The following is an 11,446-nucleotide window of genomic DNA, read 5'->3' on the forward strand; positions in this document are numbered from 1 at the left end:
CAGTCGGGGAAAACATTTACCAGTCGGGGAAAACATTAACCAGTCGGGGAAAACATTAACCAGTCGGGGAAAACATTAACCAACCGCGGAAAACATTAACCAGTGGGACAGGCGCTGGCTGGAGTGGGCAAAACATTAACCAACCGTGGGGAAAGCAGTAACCAGTCGGACTTTGTCCCTGGAGGAGCCGGGGAAAGCTGAAACATTTGGACTTGGTGCCTGGAGCAGAAGGGAAAACATTAACCAGGCGGACAGGGTCCCTGGAGAAGCGAGGGGAAAACATTAACCAGCTGGACATAGTCCCTGGAGAAGCAGGGGCACAACATTAACCAGCCGTGGGGAAAACATTAACCAGTAGGGCGAAACATTAACCAGTCGGGCAAAACATTAACCAGTGGGACTTAGGCTCTGTCTGGATGGGCAAAACATTAAGCAACGGTGGGGAAAGCATGAACCAACCACGGGGAAAACATTAACCAGTGGGACTTAGTCCCTGGAGGAGCAGGGGCACAACATTAACCAACCGTGGTGAAAACATTAACCAGTAGGGCAAAACATTAACCAGTAGGGCAAAACATTAACCAGTTGGGGAAAACATTAACCAACTGGGGAAAACATTAACCAGTCCGGCAAAACATTAACCAGTGGGACTTAGGGTCTGGCTGGATGGCCAAAACGTGAAACAACGGTGGGGAAAGCATGAACCAACCATGGGGAAATCACTAACCAGTGGGACTTGATCCCTGGAGAAGCAGGGGGAAAACATTAACCAGTTGGCCTGCGTGCCTGGAGCAGAAGGGAAAGCATTAGCCAGTTGGACTTGGCCCCTGGAGAACCGAGGGGAAAACATTAACCAGTTGGACATTGACCCTGGAGAAGCAGGGGCAAAACATTAACCGGTCGGACCTTGTCCTTGGAGAACCGAGAGGAAAACATTAACCAGTTGGACATAGTCCCTGTAGAAACAGGGGCAAAATATTAACCAACCGTAGGGAAACCATTAACCAACCGTAGGGAAACCATTAACCAACTGGAGAAAACATTAACCAGTCGGGGAAAACATTAACCAGTTGGGGAAAACGTTAACCAACCAGGGAAAACATTAACCAGTGGGACGTAGGCTCTGGCTGGATGAGCAAAACATGAACCAACCGTGGGGAAAGCAGTAACCAACAGGGGAAAACATGAACCAGTTGGACTTGGTGCATGGAGAAGCGAGGGGAAAACATTACCCTGTCGGACCTGGTCCCTGGAGAACCGAGGGGAAAAGATTGACCAGTTGGGCTTGGTGCCTGCAGAAGCAGGGGGAAAACATTAACCAGTTGTTCTTGGTCTCTGGAGAAGCAGGGGCAAAACATTTACCAACCGTGGATAAAACATTAACCAGTCGGGGAAAACATGAACCAGTTGTACTTGGTGCCTGGAGCAGAAGGGAAAACATTAACCAGTTAGACTTGTTGCCTGGAGAAGCAGGGGGGAAAACATTAACCAGTTGGGGAAAATTTTCACCTTTCCCCCTGTATCTCTGTGTGCCAGTAAGCTGATTCAGTGTGAATGTAGGCCTTGCTTGTCAGTACGAACCATTCAAGGTGACACCTTTAAATATCGATCCCCCACTCTCTGTCTGTCTGTCTCTCCCTCTCTCTCACTGTCCCTCTCTCTCAGTAACTTCACTGCAGTGTTAATGTCAGCCTGACTTCGGACACTGAAGAAACTTTAAAAACTCACTCTCTGCCTCTCTCAGTTCAGGCACAGGTTGAGCGTTCGAGTGAGAGTGGGGGAGAGGTGAGTATTGAAGTAGGTGCAGGCAGCTGTCAACAAAGCTTTGAAGAAATGGCAGGCAGTGTTTGTAAAGATGCTGAGGGAATGGGAAAGTCAGTGTGTCAGCCAGGTGGGGGAAGGGAGGCTTCCACTTGCGAGGGGAAAACATTAACCAGCTGCTGCTGCTGCGGTGTGGGCAATGGCAGTCCCCCTTTTATTGTACCCTCTGGACAAGCAGGGGCAAAACATGAACCAGTTGGACGTGGTGCCTGGAGCAGAAGGGAAAACATTAACCAGTTAGACTCGGGTCCCTGGAGTAGAAGGGAAAACATTAAACCAGTTGCACTTAGTGTCCAGAGAAGCAGGGGCAAAGCATTAACCAGTCGGACAGAGTCACTGGAGAATCGAGGGGAAAACATTAACCAGTTGGACTTGGTCCCTGTAGAAGTAGAGGCAAAACATTAACCAGACGGGGAAACCATTAACCAACCGGGGAAAACATTAACCAATCGGGGAAAACATTAACCAAACGGGCAAAACATTAACCAGTGGGACTTGGTCTCTGGAGAAGCAGGGGGAAAGCATTATACAGTTGGACTTGAAGCCTGGAGAAGCGAGGGGAAAACATTAACCAGTCGGACATAGTCCCTGGAGAACCGAGGGGAAAACATTAACCAGTTGCACATAATCCCTGCAGAAGCAGGGGCAATACATGAACCAGTCGGGGAAAACATTAACCAGGGGGAATTAGTTTCCGGCTGGATGGGCAAAACATGAACCAACCGTGGGGAAAACATTAACCAACCGGGGAAAACATTAACCAGTGGGACTTGGAGCTTGGAGAAGCAGGGGAGAAAACATTAACCAGTCGGGGAAAACTTTCACCTCTCCCTCTGTATCTCTGTGTCCCAGTAAGCTGATCCAGTGTGAATGTAGGCCTTGCTTGTCAGTACGAACCATTCAAGTTGACAACTTTAAATATCGATCCCCCACTGTCTGTCTGTCTCTCCCTCTCTCTCACTGTCCCTCTCTCTCAGTAACTTCACTGCAGTGTTAATGTCAGCCTGACTTCTGACACTTAAGAAACTTTAAAAACTCACTCTCTGCCTCTCTCTGTTCAGGCAAACAACTGCAACATTAAACTCCAGCTGATATTATCAATACCCCTTCCTATAAAGGCTAACAAACCATTGGCTTTCTTCACAACCTTCTCCACTTGTACTGCTACCTTCAAAGACTTGTGCACTTGCACCCCCAGGTCTCACTGTGTTTCTATACTCTTTATAGGCTTACCCTTTATCATATAACTGCCCCCTACATTATTCCAGACAAAATGCATCACCTCACATTTATCCAGATTAAACTCCATTTGCCATATATCTGCCCAATCAACCAGCCTGTCAATATCCTGCTGTATTGCCAGAAACTGCTCCTCACTGCCCGCCAATCCAGCCATCTTGGTGTCATCAGCAAATTTGCTGATCACACCACCGACTCCCTCTTCCAAATCATTTATATACACTACAAAGAGGTCCCAGTACCGAGCCCTGCGAGACACCACGAGTGACAGACCTCCAGCTAGAAAAGGACCCCTCCACAATTCCTCTCTGTCTCCTCTTAGCAAGCCAGTTCTCTCCCCATCGAGATACCTGGCCTTGTATCCCATGAGCCTTAATCTTTTCCACCAACCTACCATGAGGGACTTTGTCAAACGCCTCACTGAAATCCTTGGTCGGAGTTGAGTTGTAGTGGGACTCCCCACCTCGGGATGATTTTGTATGCTGGGATGCGGGCTCCGGTGGTGTCTTCGCAATCCCGAGTTGGGAATGCTTCCACCCAGCGGGTGAATTGATCGATTCAGACTAAACAATATTTCTTCCCTCGGCGAGTGGGTAGGGGGCCTCTGAAGTCGATCTGCAGGTTTTCCCAGGATCCCTTTGGTCGGGGTTGGTGGGTCAGTTTGACTCTCAGGGGTGGGCCCGGGTTGTGCTGGGCGCGTATGATACAGCGCTGGCAATGTTTGGGTTCATCCCGTCCCATCCCTGGCCACCACCAATCAGCTGATAGTGGGGCCAGGGTCCCATTCCGGCCGGAGTGGTGGGGCTCGTGGTGGACTCGGAGTAGTTTGGTGGGTAGAAATGAGGGGGCGACGACTTGGTGCCCTCTGCGCCACACTCCATCTTTGTCCCTGGACGCCCCTGCCTGTTCCCACTGTGCCACCTCATGTGGGCTGGTGTTACCCTGCAGCTTATAAAGATCCACTTCCTCCAAGGGTGCTGTTGTGGTGGAGGCTGTGTGCAGGAGGGCTTCCCCAGCTACAGCCTTGGCTGCAGTGTCTGCTAGTTGCTTCCCTTTCTGTTCTGCTGTCTTTACCCTTTGGTGGGCTTTTATCTTCATTACGGCTGCTTCTGAGGGCAGCCTGGCTGCAGCTACCAGGTCTCGGGTTATATTTTCATGCCTTATGCACCCCGCTCCCCAACTGTGCTGATAAACCCGCGCCTTTTCCAGTCCATCATGGAATCGTGGACCACCCCAAATGCATATCGGCTGTCAGTGTACACATTTACTCGCTTTTCCCTTCCTGTCTTGAGGGCTTCCATGTAGGGACATTTTGGATAAGTGTAGGAAGAATAAGGTTGTTGTAGTGGGAGATTTTAATCTCCCTGGGGTGGATTGGAAGGTGCCTAGAGCTGGAGGGTCGGATGGGGAGGAATTCGTAAGATGTGTATTGGAAGGATCCTTGCAACAATATGTAGATAGCCCGACTAGAGAGGGGGCGATACTGGATTTAGTTCTGGGAAATGAGCCGGGTCAGGTGGTTGAGGTTGCAGTAGGCGAACATGTGGCTAATAGTGACCACAACTCCGTCTACTTTAGGATACGAATGGAAAAAGGTGAGAGCTGTCCTAAGGGGAGGGTGCTAAATGGGGGGAAGGCGAGATACAGCCGGATTAGGCAGGAGCTTAGGGATACAGACTGGGATAGGCTGTTGGAAGGCAAGACCACGTTAGGCATGTGGGAGTCTTTCAAGGGAAAACTGCAAAGGGTGCAGGAAAGGCATGAGCCGGTTAGGAGAAAGGATGGGAAAGGTAGGATTAGGGAACCGTGGATTACTAGAGATATAGAAGACCTGGTTAGGAAGAAACGAGAGGCGTATGTCAAGTCTAAGCAGCTGGGAATGGAGAGAGCGTTGGAGGAATACAGAGAGAGTAGGAGGGATCTCAAACGGGGAGTTAGGAGAACATAAAGGGGGCATGAGATGGCTTTGGCAGGTAGGGTTAAGGAGAATCCAAAGGCGTTTTACTCCTATCTTAAGAACAAAAGGGTGGCTAGGTGTAAAATCAGTCCTCTCAGGGACGGACGTGGGGAATTGTGCTTAGAGGCAGAGGGAATGGGGGAGATCCTGAATGAATACTTTGCGTCGGTATTCACGAAGGAGAGGGGCTTGATGTCTAGTACGGTCATTGAGGGAGTGGTAGACCGATTGGAAGATCTATTGATTACGAGGGAAAAAGCGGGCTATCGATGTGATGGGAGCAACACGCACACACACACACAAGCAAAAAGGGGGATAGTCAATGACACCCTCCCAGGGATAAACACAGGTTCCAGCCTGTTTAACTCAATTGATATCCAGGGACTCAATAATAAGATCGAACAGTTGAAGGGGGTGATGAAAGATATCCTGGAACGGTCACTAGCCCAACAAGCCGAGCAGGCTCTTTTAGGGGAGAGGGGTGCCCACACTCAACTAGATGGAATCACAATATTAGAAACACACGCCCGGACCATTCACCGCCTTATTGATAGAGAGAGAGAAAACACTGCCCAGGTACAACAGGGACAGCTGTACCATACGTACGCTCAGTGGATGGTAGGTCAATTAAGACATAATTTGGACCAGGTACACAGGGGGGAGGTGCCCGATTGGATTGACAGCACCCAGCTGGCACAACTCGCAGATCAGAAGTGGGTGCTGGATAGGCGAACCTTGAAAAGAATGACTCGGGAATGTCCAGTGATCCCCGACTGCGAGGTTAGCAAGAGTACGGGAGTAGGGATGGTCCTGTTGATTCCAATAGTTACACCAGACTCGGGATGAGTACTTACTATAAACCAGAATTCCAAATGGACATTGACCGAACTTCCTCTTAGTCTGCTTCTATACAGCCTTTGAATAATGTTCCCTTAACCTGTGTGTTTGTTTGGATGATGCAACGTCTGAGCTTCTGACATTGATTTCTCAACCTCAGAAGTTGACTCCCCGCACTATAGTTTGAAAAGATGATGCCGTTATGCTGCATTTCCCAGAATACTGTCTTCATCCCTTGCCCTCCAGAAAGGAATCTAGCATTTCACTCATTCCTTCCTTCAAACCTCAACTCCACCACATGCAATTCTGAAATAAATATTATGGTCTGTATCTCTGCACCCTCCCGGCTGCAGGCCTCAGATGCATGAAACTTGGATTATTTGGCACAAATATATTTCAGGCCCTTTTCTCTCCTGTTAAATTCCCACTGTCCATTTCACCCAGTGCGCTGTCCATGTCACCCGATGGAATGAAATACAAAGATGAACACATTTATGAGGAATTTACACGTCAGTAAGAGTCTTGACTGATCGTTATATTTTGAGATTTCATTTATTTGATTACACGTGAGTGTTAATATTATTGGAAAGGGCAGCAGTGGGCAAGAGTTTCCAGAGTTTGTTCAGGATAAGTTTACGGCAAGAACCGTATCATCTAAAGAGAAAGGAAACATTCCTGGATGAGGTGAGCCGAGCTGAGTATACGGAAAATGTGAAAGATAGCAATGTTGTATCATTAGATTGATGTTGATAATTCGGGATGACAAGGGATGATTTTAATCATGATTAGTGAACTCTAATGATAGAATGAGAAGACATTTGGCGCAGAACACCTGCAATGCAAGTTCGGTGGGAGATATTGTCTGAATAACTGCTGGAATGAAGAGAGAGATTTTCTTTGCGAATTTCACTAATCCTGTCAAGATGCATATTTAAATCACCCGTGATTCCTGCTGCACTTTTCTCAGGAGCATTTTTTTTATTGTTATATACTGTACCCTTCTTTGGAATTAAAGCTTGGGGCCCTCAACTTACTGCTACCAGAATGTTCTTTCTTTTTTTCTATTTCCACCCTAATAGAAGCAACATTTTTGTCTTTAATGCCTATATAATTTCTTCATGGAGCTTTGACGTTATATTTAACCAGTAAAGCAACCCCAGCTCGTGTTCGAACCATCTATATTCTTTTAGAATACTGAGTAGCTTTGGACATTCAACTCCCAGTCCTTGCACTCCTGACATGATATCAAGGCATGGGAGTCATGGTGGTTGGAGGGTAATGATATCACTTTCGTTTGCTGTTAAATATAGTCTACAATTATGAATAAGCATTGCATATAATGGCGGTTGCTTAGTAAATGAAAAAAAAACATTGATTCAATTTAGTCTCAGCATCTCGTGTATTCAATCCACAGGGAATTTATCCCGTTGCCCTAATGTGTTCGTTCTAAAATAAAGATAACAATTTTTAGAACACTTTTGCAACAGCTGTGTCTCCATGGAGATCGAGGGAACGCATAAAGGTGAATGCACAGGGACGTGTCACGACAGATTTTAATTCAGAGGAATAACTTGCTCAGCAAAGGAAGAGGGCCATTCCACGCAGAAAATGCATCTACCTATTGAATTGGTCAGGAAAGTATTCTATCTGTTGCTTGCCTTAGTTGGTGTTCCTGGTACGTAGCTAAAACATATTATATAGTGTAACTATGCATAAGCTTGTTTCTGCTATAAATCTGTTTCTTGTCATGTTGCATTGCATTGAATTGACACAATTGTTTGGATTCTAATGAAGTAAATAATGTGGAGAAAATAAATTTCCTGAATTATTCTGGTAGTCATGTTGTGTTGGAAGAACTATTTCCATCTCACCCATGACTTTCAGTTGTTGGATTCAGTGCAATATTGTCTCTGTTGATCCAAACATCGAAGTAGGGGGAAAAAATCATCAGGAACATGAATTTCCAAGGTGACGAGTTGACAAAAGTTATACTGAATATGATGACCAATTAGAATGTGGTATCTGACTTCAGTAATGAGAAAAAAATAATGTTTATCATGTTGAAATAATCTTGTGTTTGGGGTGGTAACTGGAGAGCAGATAAAGACTTGTCAATGGACAATATAATTCAATCTGGGAAGAAACTTCACTCATACTAAGGAAAGACAATGACCGAATTGTCTTGTAACGATTGATCTTCTTCCCCAAGTCTGGTCCTGATAATCATTAGGTCCTGAGCGCAGTGTTTTTAAGAGGTTATCTCTACAAATGTCATGAAATAAACATTAATATCTCTGACCATGTAATACTCAAGTTTCGGATGTTAAAACATGGAAACTCGCCCCAACTGATTTACTTCAATCTTTATTTTGTCCTCAGTCTATCTTTATTACAGCTGGTCTAATCTCCATTCCTTCCTCGCCGTGGTTCAAACTCACTCTGTGAAGATTTTTTGACATTTCATAAACGTTTGAAATACACTCCGTCCATGTATGTGTACAATACTTGAGAAGGAAGTGAAGGCTTTGGAAAGTGTATAGAGGAAATTCAGAAGTCTGATTCCAAGCCAAACGAACTGTAGCTGTTTTGATGGATTGGAGAGAGTGGTCTATCATCTGCGGAGGAAATAAGGCTGAGGCACCACTTGATCTGGTTGTTCAAGATGCCGAGGGACACAGATAGAACAAAATAATGAGAAATTGCTCCCAACTGAGGGAGCAGCAGAAACTAGAGAAGAGATGCAACATAATGGGCACAAAGTTCGAAAGAGAATGTGAGTTTATTTTCACTCAGACTGTTGCTGGAATCTGGATTGAATTTCCATGAAACAAATGATAGAGGAATATCCTTTCAAGGCATGGAATAGGAAATCGGCATGCAAACTAAAAGCAGTAAAGTGTAAAGTTACGGGGATAGGTCATGGTTCTGATACGAGGTTGAATATTCTTTCAGAGAGCCAGTTGCTATATAATGGGCCGAAAGGCTTCCTTCCATACTTTCAGTACTCTATGATTCTATGTCGGAGCAAATGTACTTTTACTCCACTCATGGAATAAAAGATTGCCTGTGAAATATATATCTTTGTGGATTCATAAATAGTTTTGCCTAGTTTTGATGAAATTTAGGTTTGCACAGCCTCATAAGTGTTACAGGTATCTTATCCACATTCAAAATCTCAAACCCCTCGAAAATTTGAATTTCTTCTGTTGAGTCACCCCTTATCCTCCTCGTCTCCATATTATAGAGAAACATTATTTTTAGCTAATCCACACCTCCACAGTTTTGGTGTGACTTCCGTAATAATACAACTGTGCCACAAAAATAAAATCACCTGAAGATAGGAACACAAACAATAGGCAAAGGGTTTCGAACCAAAAAGAACACAACTTCTCTTAATTTAGTAATCTCCCATGTGGAAAATAATGCTGCACTTTGATCATGCCTGAATACTAACATTATTATTCTTCTGAATATAAAACACTGAAACATCAACAGCTCCGTTCCAGAATCCAGGGAATGGCCCAAAACGAATCGTTTTCTCTGATTGAGGGAGTGTTTTGAGTTTGCAAGGGAATCTGGAAATGTCGGAGTCCCCATGCACGCTTCATTGCTGCAAAAAGAAAAGTATGCTCTGTGCAGAAAGGGAAGATGCTTATTGGTGGCTTATAATGTATGTTCCTTCTTTTTATTTGCAGTTAACTCAGTGGCAATCATCATTCTGTCCAACGGGAAATGCGGCCTTTCCAGTTGTACCACGTGCTACCTGATGGCAATGGCCATAGCGGATCTACTGGTCATTATTACTGAGGTCATTCTCTATCGAATCAATGATTATTATTTCCCACTGAATTTCCTCACAATAACGCCTGTGTGTAGTGTTCACTATGTCCTGCTCCGTGCAGCCACAGACTGTTCTGTCTGGTTCACAGTCGCTTTCACTTTTGATAGATTTGTTGCCATTTGTTGCCAATAGCTAACATCAAAATATTGCACCAAGAAAACTGCGTCCGTCGTTCTATGGACAAGTAGCACTTTGTTCGTTTTGAAAAATATTCCTATCTATTTTAGATTTGAACCCAAAATAATTGTCGGCAATGTACCATGGTTCTGTTCCAATAAGCCAAGCTATTTCACTGACCCTAGATGGACTGGGTTCAGAAATTTTGAAAAGATTTTCAACCCGTTGATGCCATTCGGGTTAATTCTGTTGCTCAACGCTCTGACTGTCAGACACATTTTAGTGGCCAGTCGAGTCCGCAAGGGATTAAGGGGTCAGAAAAAGACAGATAATTGCAATGATCCAGAAATGGAGAGCAGAAGGAAATCTATAGTTATACTATTCACCATATCCGGGAGCTTTATCTTTCTGTGGCTGCTGTACGTTTTATACTTCTTTAATGTTCCAAATAGCTTAGATGTTCTTCCATTTTATATATTTGAAAACATTGCATATATGCTGCGCAATTTAAGTTGCTGCACAAACACATTTATTTATGTAGCAACTCAGTCGAAATTCAGAGAACAGTTCAAGGGAGCAGTGATATATCCTGCTACATCAATTATTAAATTAATTAATAAATGCAAACAATGAAAACAACTCACAGCATCGGTGTGCTGCAATAGGTGATCTTCAGTGAACCAGAAGTAAGACATTTGGAAGGGCAAAAACGTGGACGTTCTATTAACGATGGGTCAGGAGGCAATAGAGAGAGGCAGGATGAGAAACAAAATCACAGTCGGTAACGTACACAGGATCAGTCCATGACCTCGGACAAACAGGAACCAATTCAAGGACTGGGGAAAAAAGCAATGAGTGGAAAAACGCAGGCAAAACAATAAACGGATCGATAAACACACGGGAAAAGTTTGAATGATTTGTAGCAACTACAAATTTGTAGCAGGTGGAATCGGACACACCAAAGTGATGCAGCAAAATGGCTAGTGGTGGCATGCAGATTATGAGAAGGAAATAACGGGAGCTCTGTTTGTCTGTCTGTCTGTCTCTCTAACATCCATCTGTCCATCCATCACATGTCCGTCCGTCCGTCTGCCCACCCATGCACCCGTCCGTCTGGTTATCTGTCTATTTATCTATCCATCTGTCTATCTGTCAACCTGACTGTCTGACAGCCTGTCTGCTCGTATGCCAGTCTGTCTGTCAGTCTACCTTTTTGTTGATCTATCTCTCTATCCATTCCTCTACCTGTCTGTCTGTCCCTCTATAAATCTGCTCTTATTATTCTTTTCTCTCCATCCCTCTCTCTCTTTGTTTCCAGATCACGCTGTTGGAGATCAAAACCAAAAGGGAAAGTCAAAACTCACAGATGCTTAAGTCCCTCAACACCGTTAAAACAATTATCATCGAATAAAACCACTTCGGAACATACTGAAATTAAATGGAGAATCAGTAATACTTTGCCCTCCCTAACTGTTCCAGCTTCTCTGGATCTTGTTCTCTTTTGCTATGAGATTTCGATGGTACAGATCCACGTGACACTTGACCATCCACATAGCAGCAGTTCCGCTGGAAATAGCCCAGTTGTCGTTTGTAGCGTGAAACAATACTGGAATAAATATCTTCAGATCTTTGTA

General features: G+C 44.7%; 1 protein-coding gene across 1 annotated transcript in view; it reads left to right on the forward strand.

Annotated features, from left to right (window-relative positions):
* Positions 1-10,445, forward strand: part of LOC145337359 (sex peptide receptor-like) — a 65,704-nt gene extending 55,259 nt beyond the window's left edge. The window contains 1 exon segment of the mRNA XM_080182150.1: positions 9,550-10,445. Within this exon segment, the coding sequence (XP_080038276.1) occupies positions 9,550-10,445 (896 nt within the window).
* The last annotated feature ends 1,001 nt before the right edge of the window (positions 10,446-11,446 follow it).

The sequence above is a fragment of the Carcharhinus amblyrhynchos genome, unplaced genomic scaffold (assembly GCF_965287045.1).
Source record: "Carcharhinus amblyrhynchos unplaced genomic scaffold, sCarAmb.v2.hapA scaffold_47, whole genome shotgun sequence".
Taxonomy (NCBI): Eukaryota; Metazoa; Chordata; class Chondrichthyes; order Carcharhiniformes; family Carcharhinidae; genus Carcharhinus; species Carcharhinus amblyrhynchos.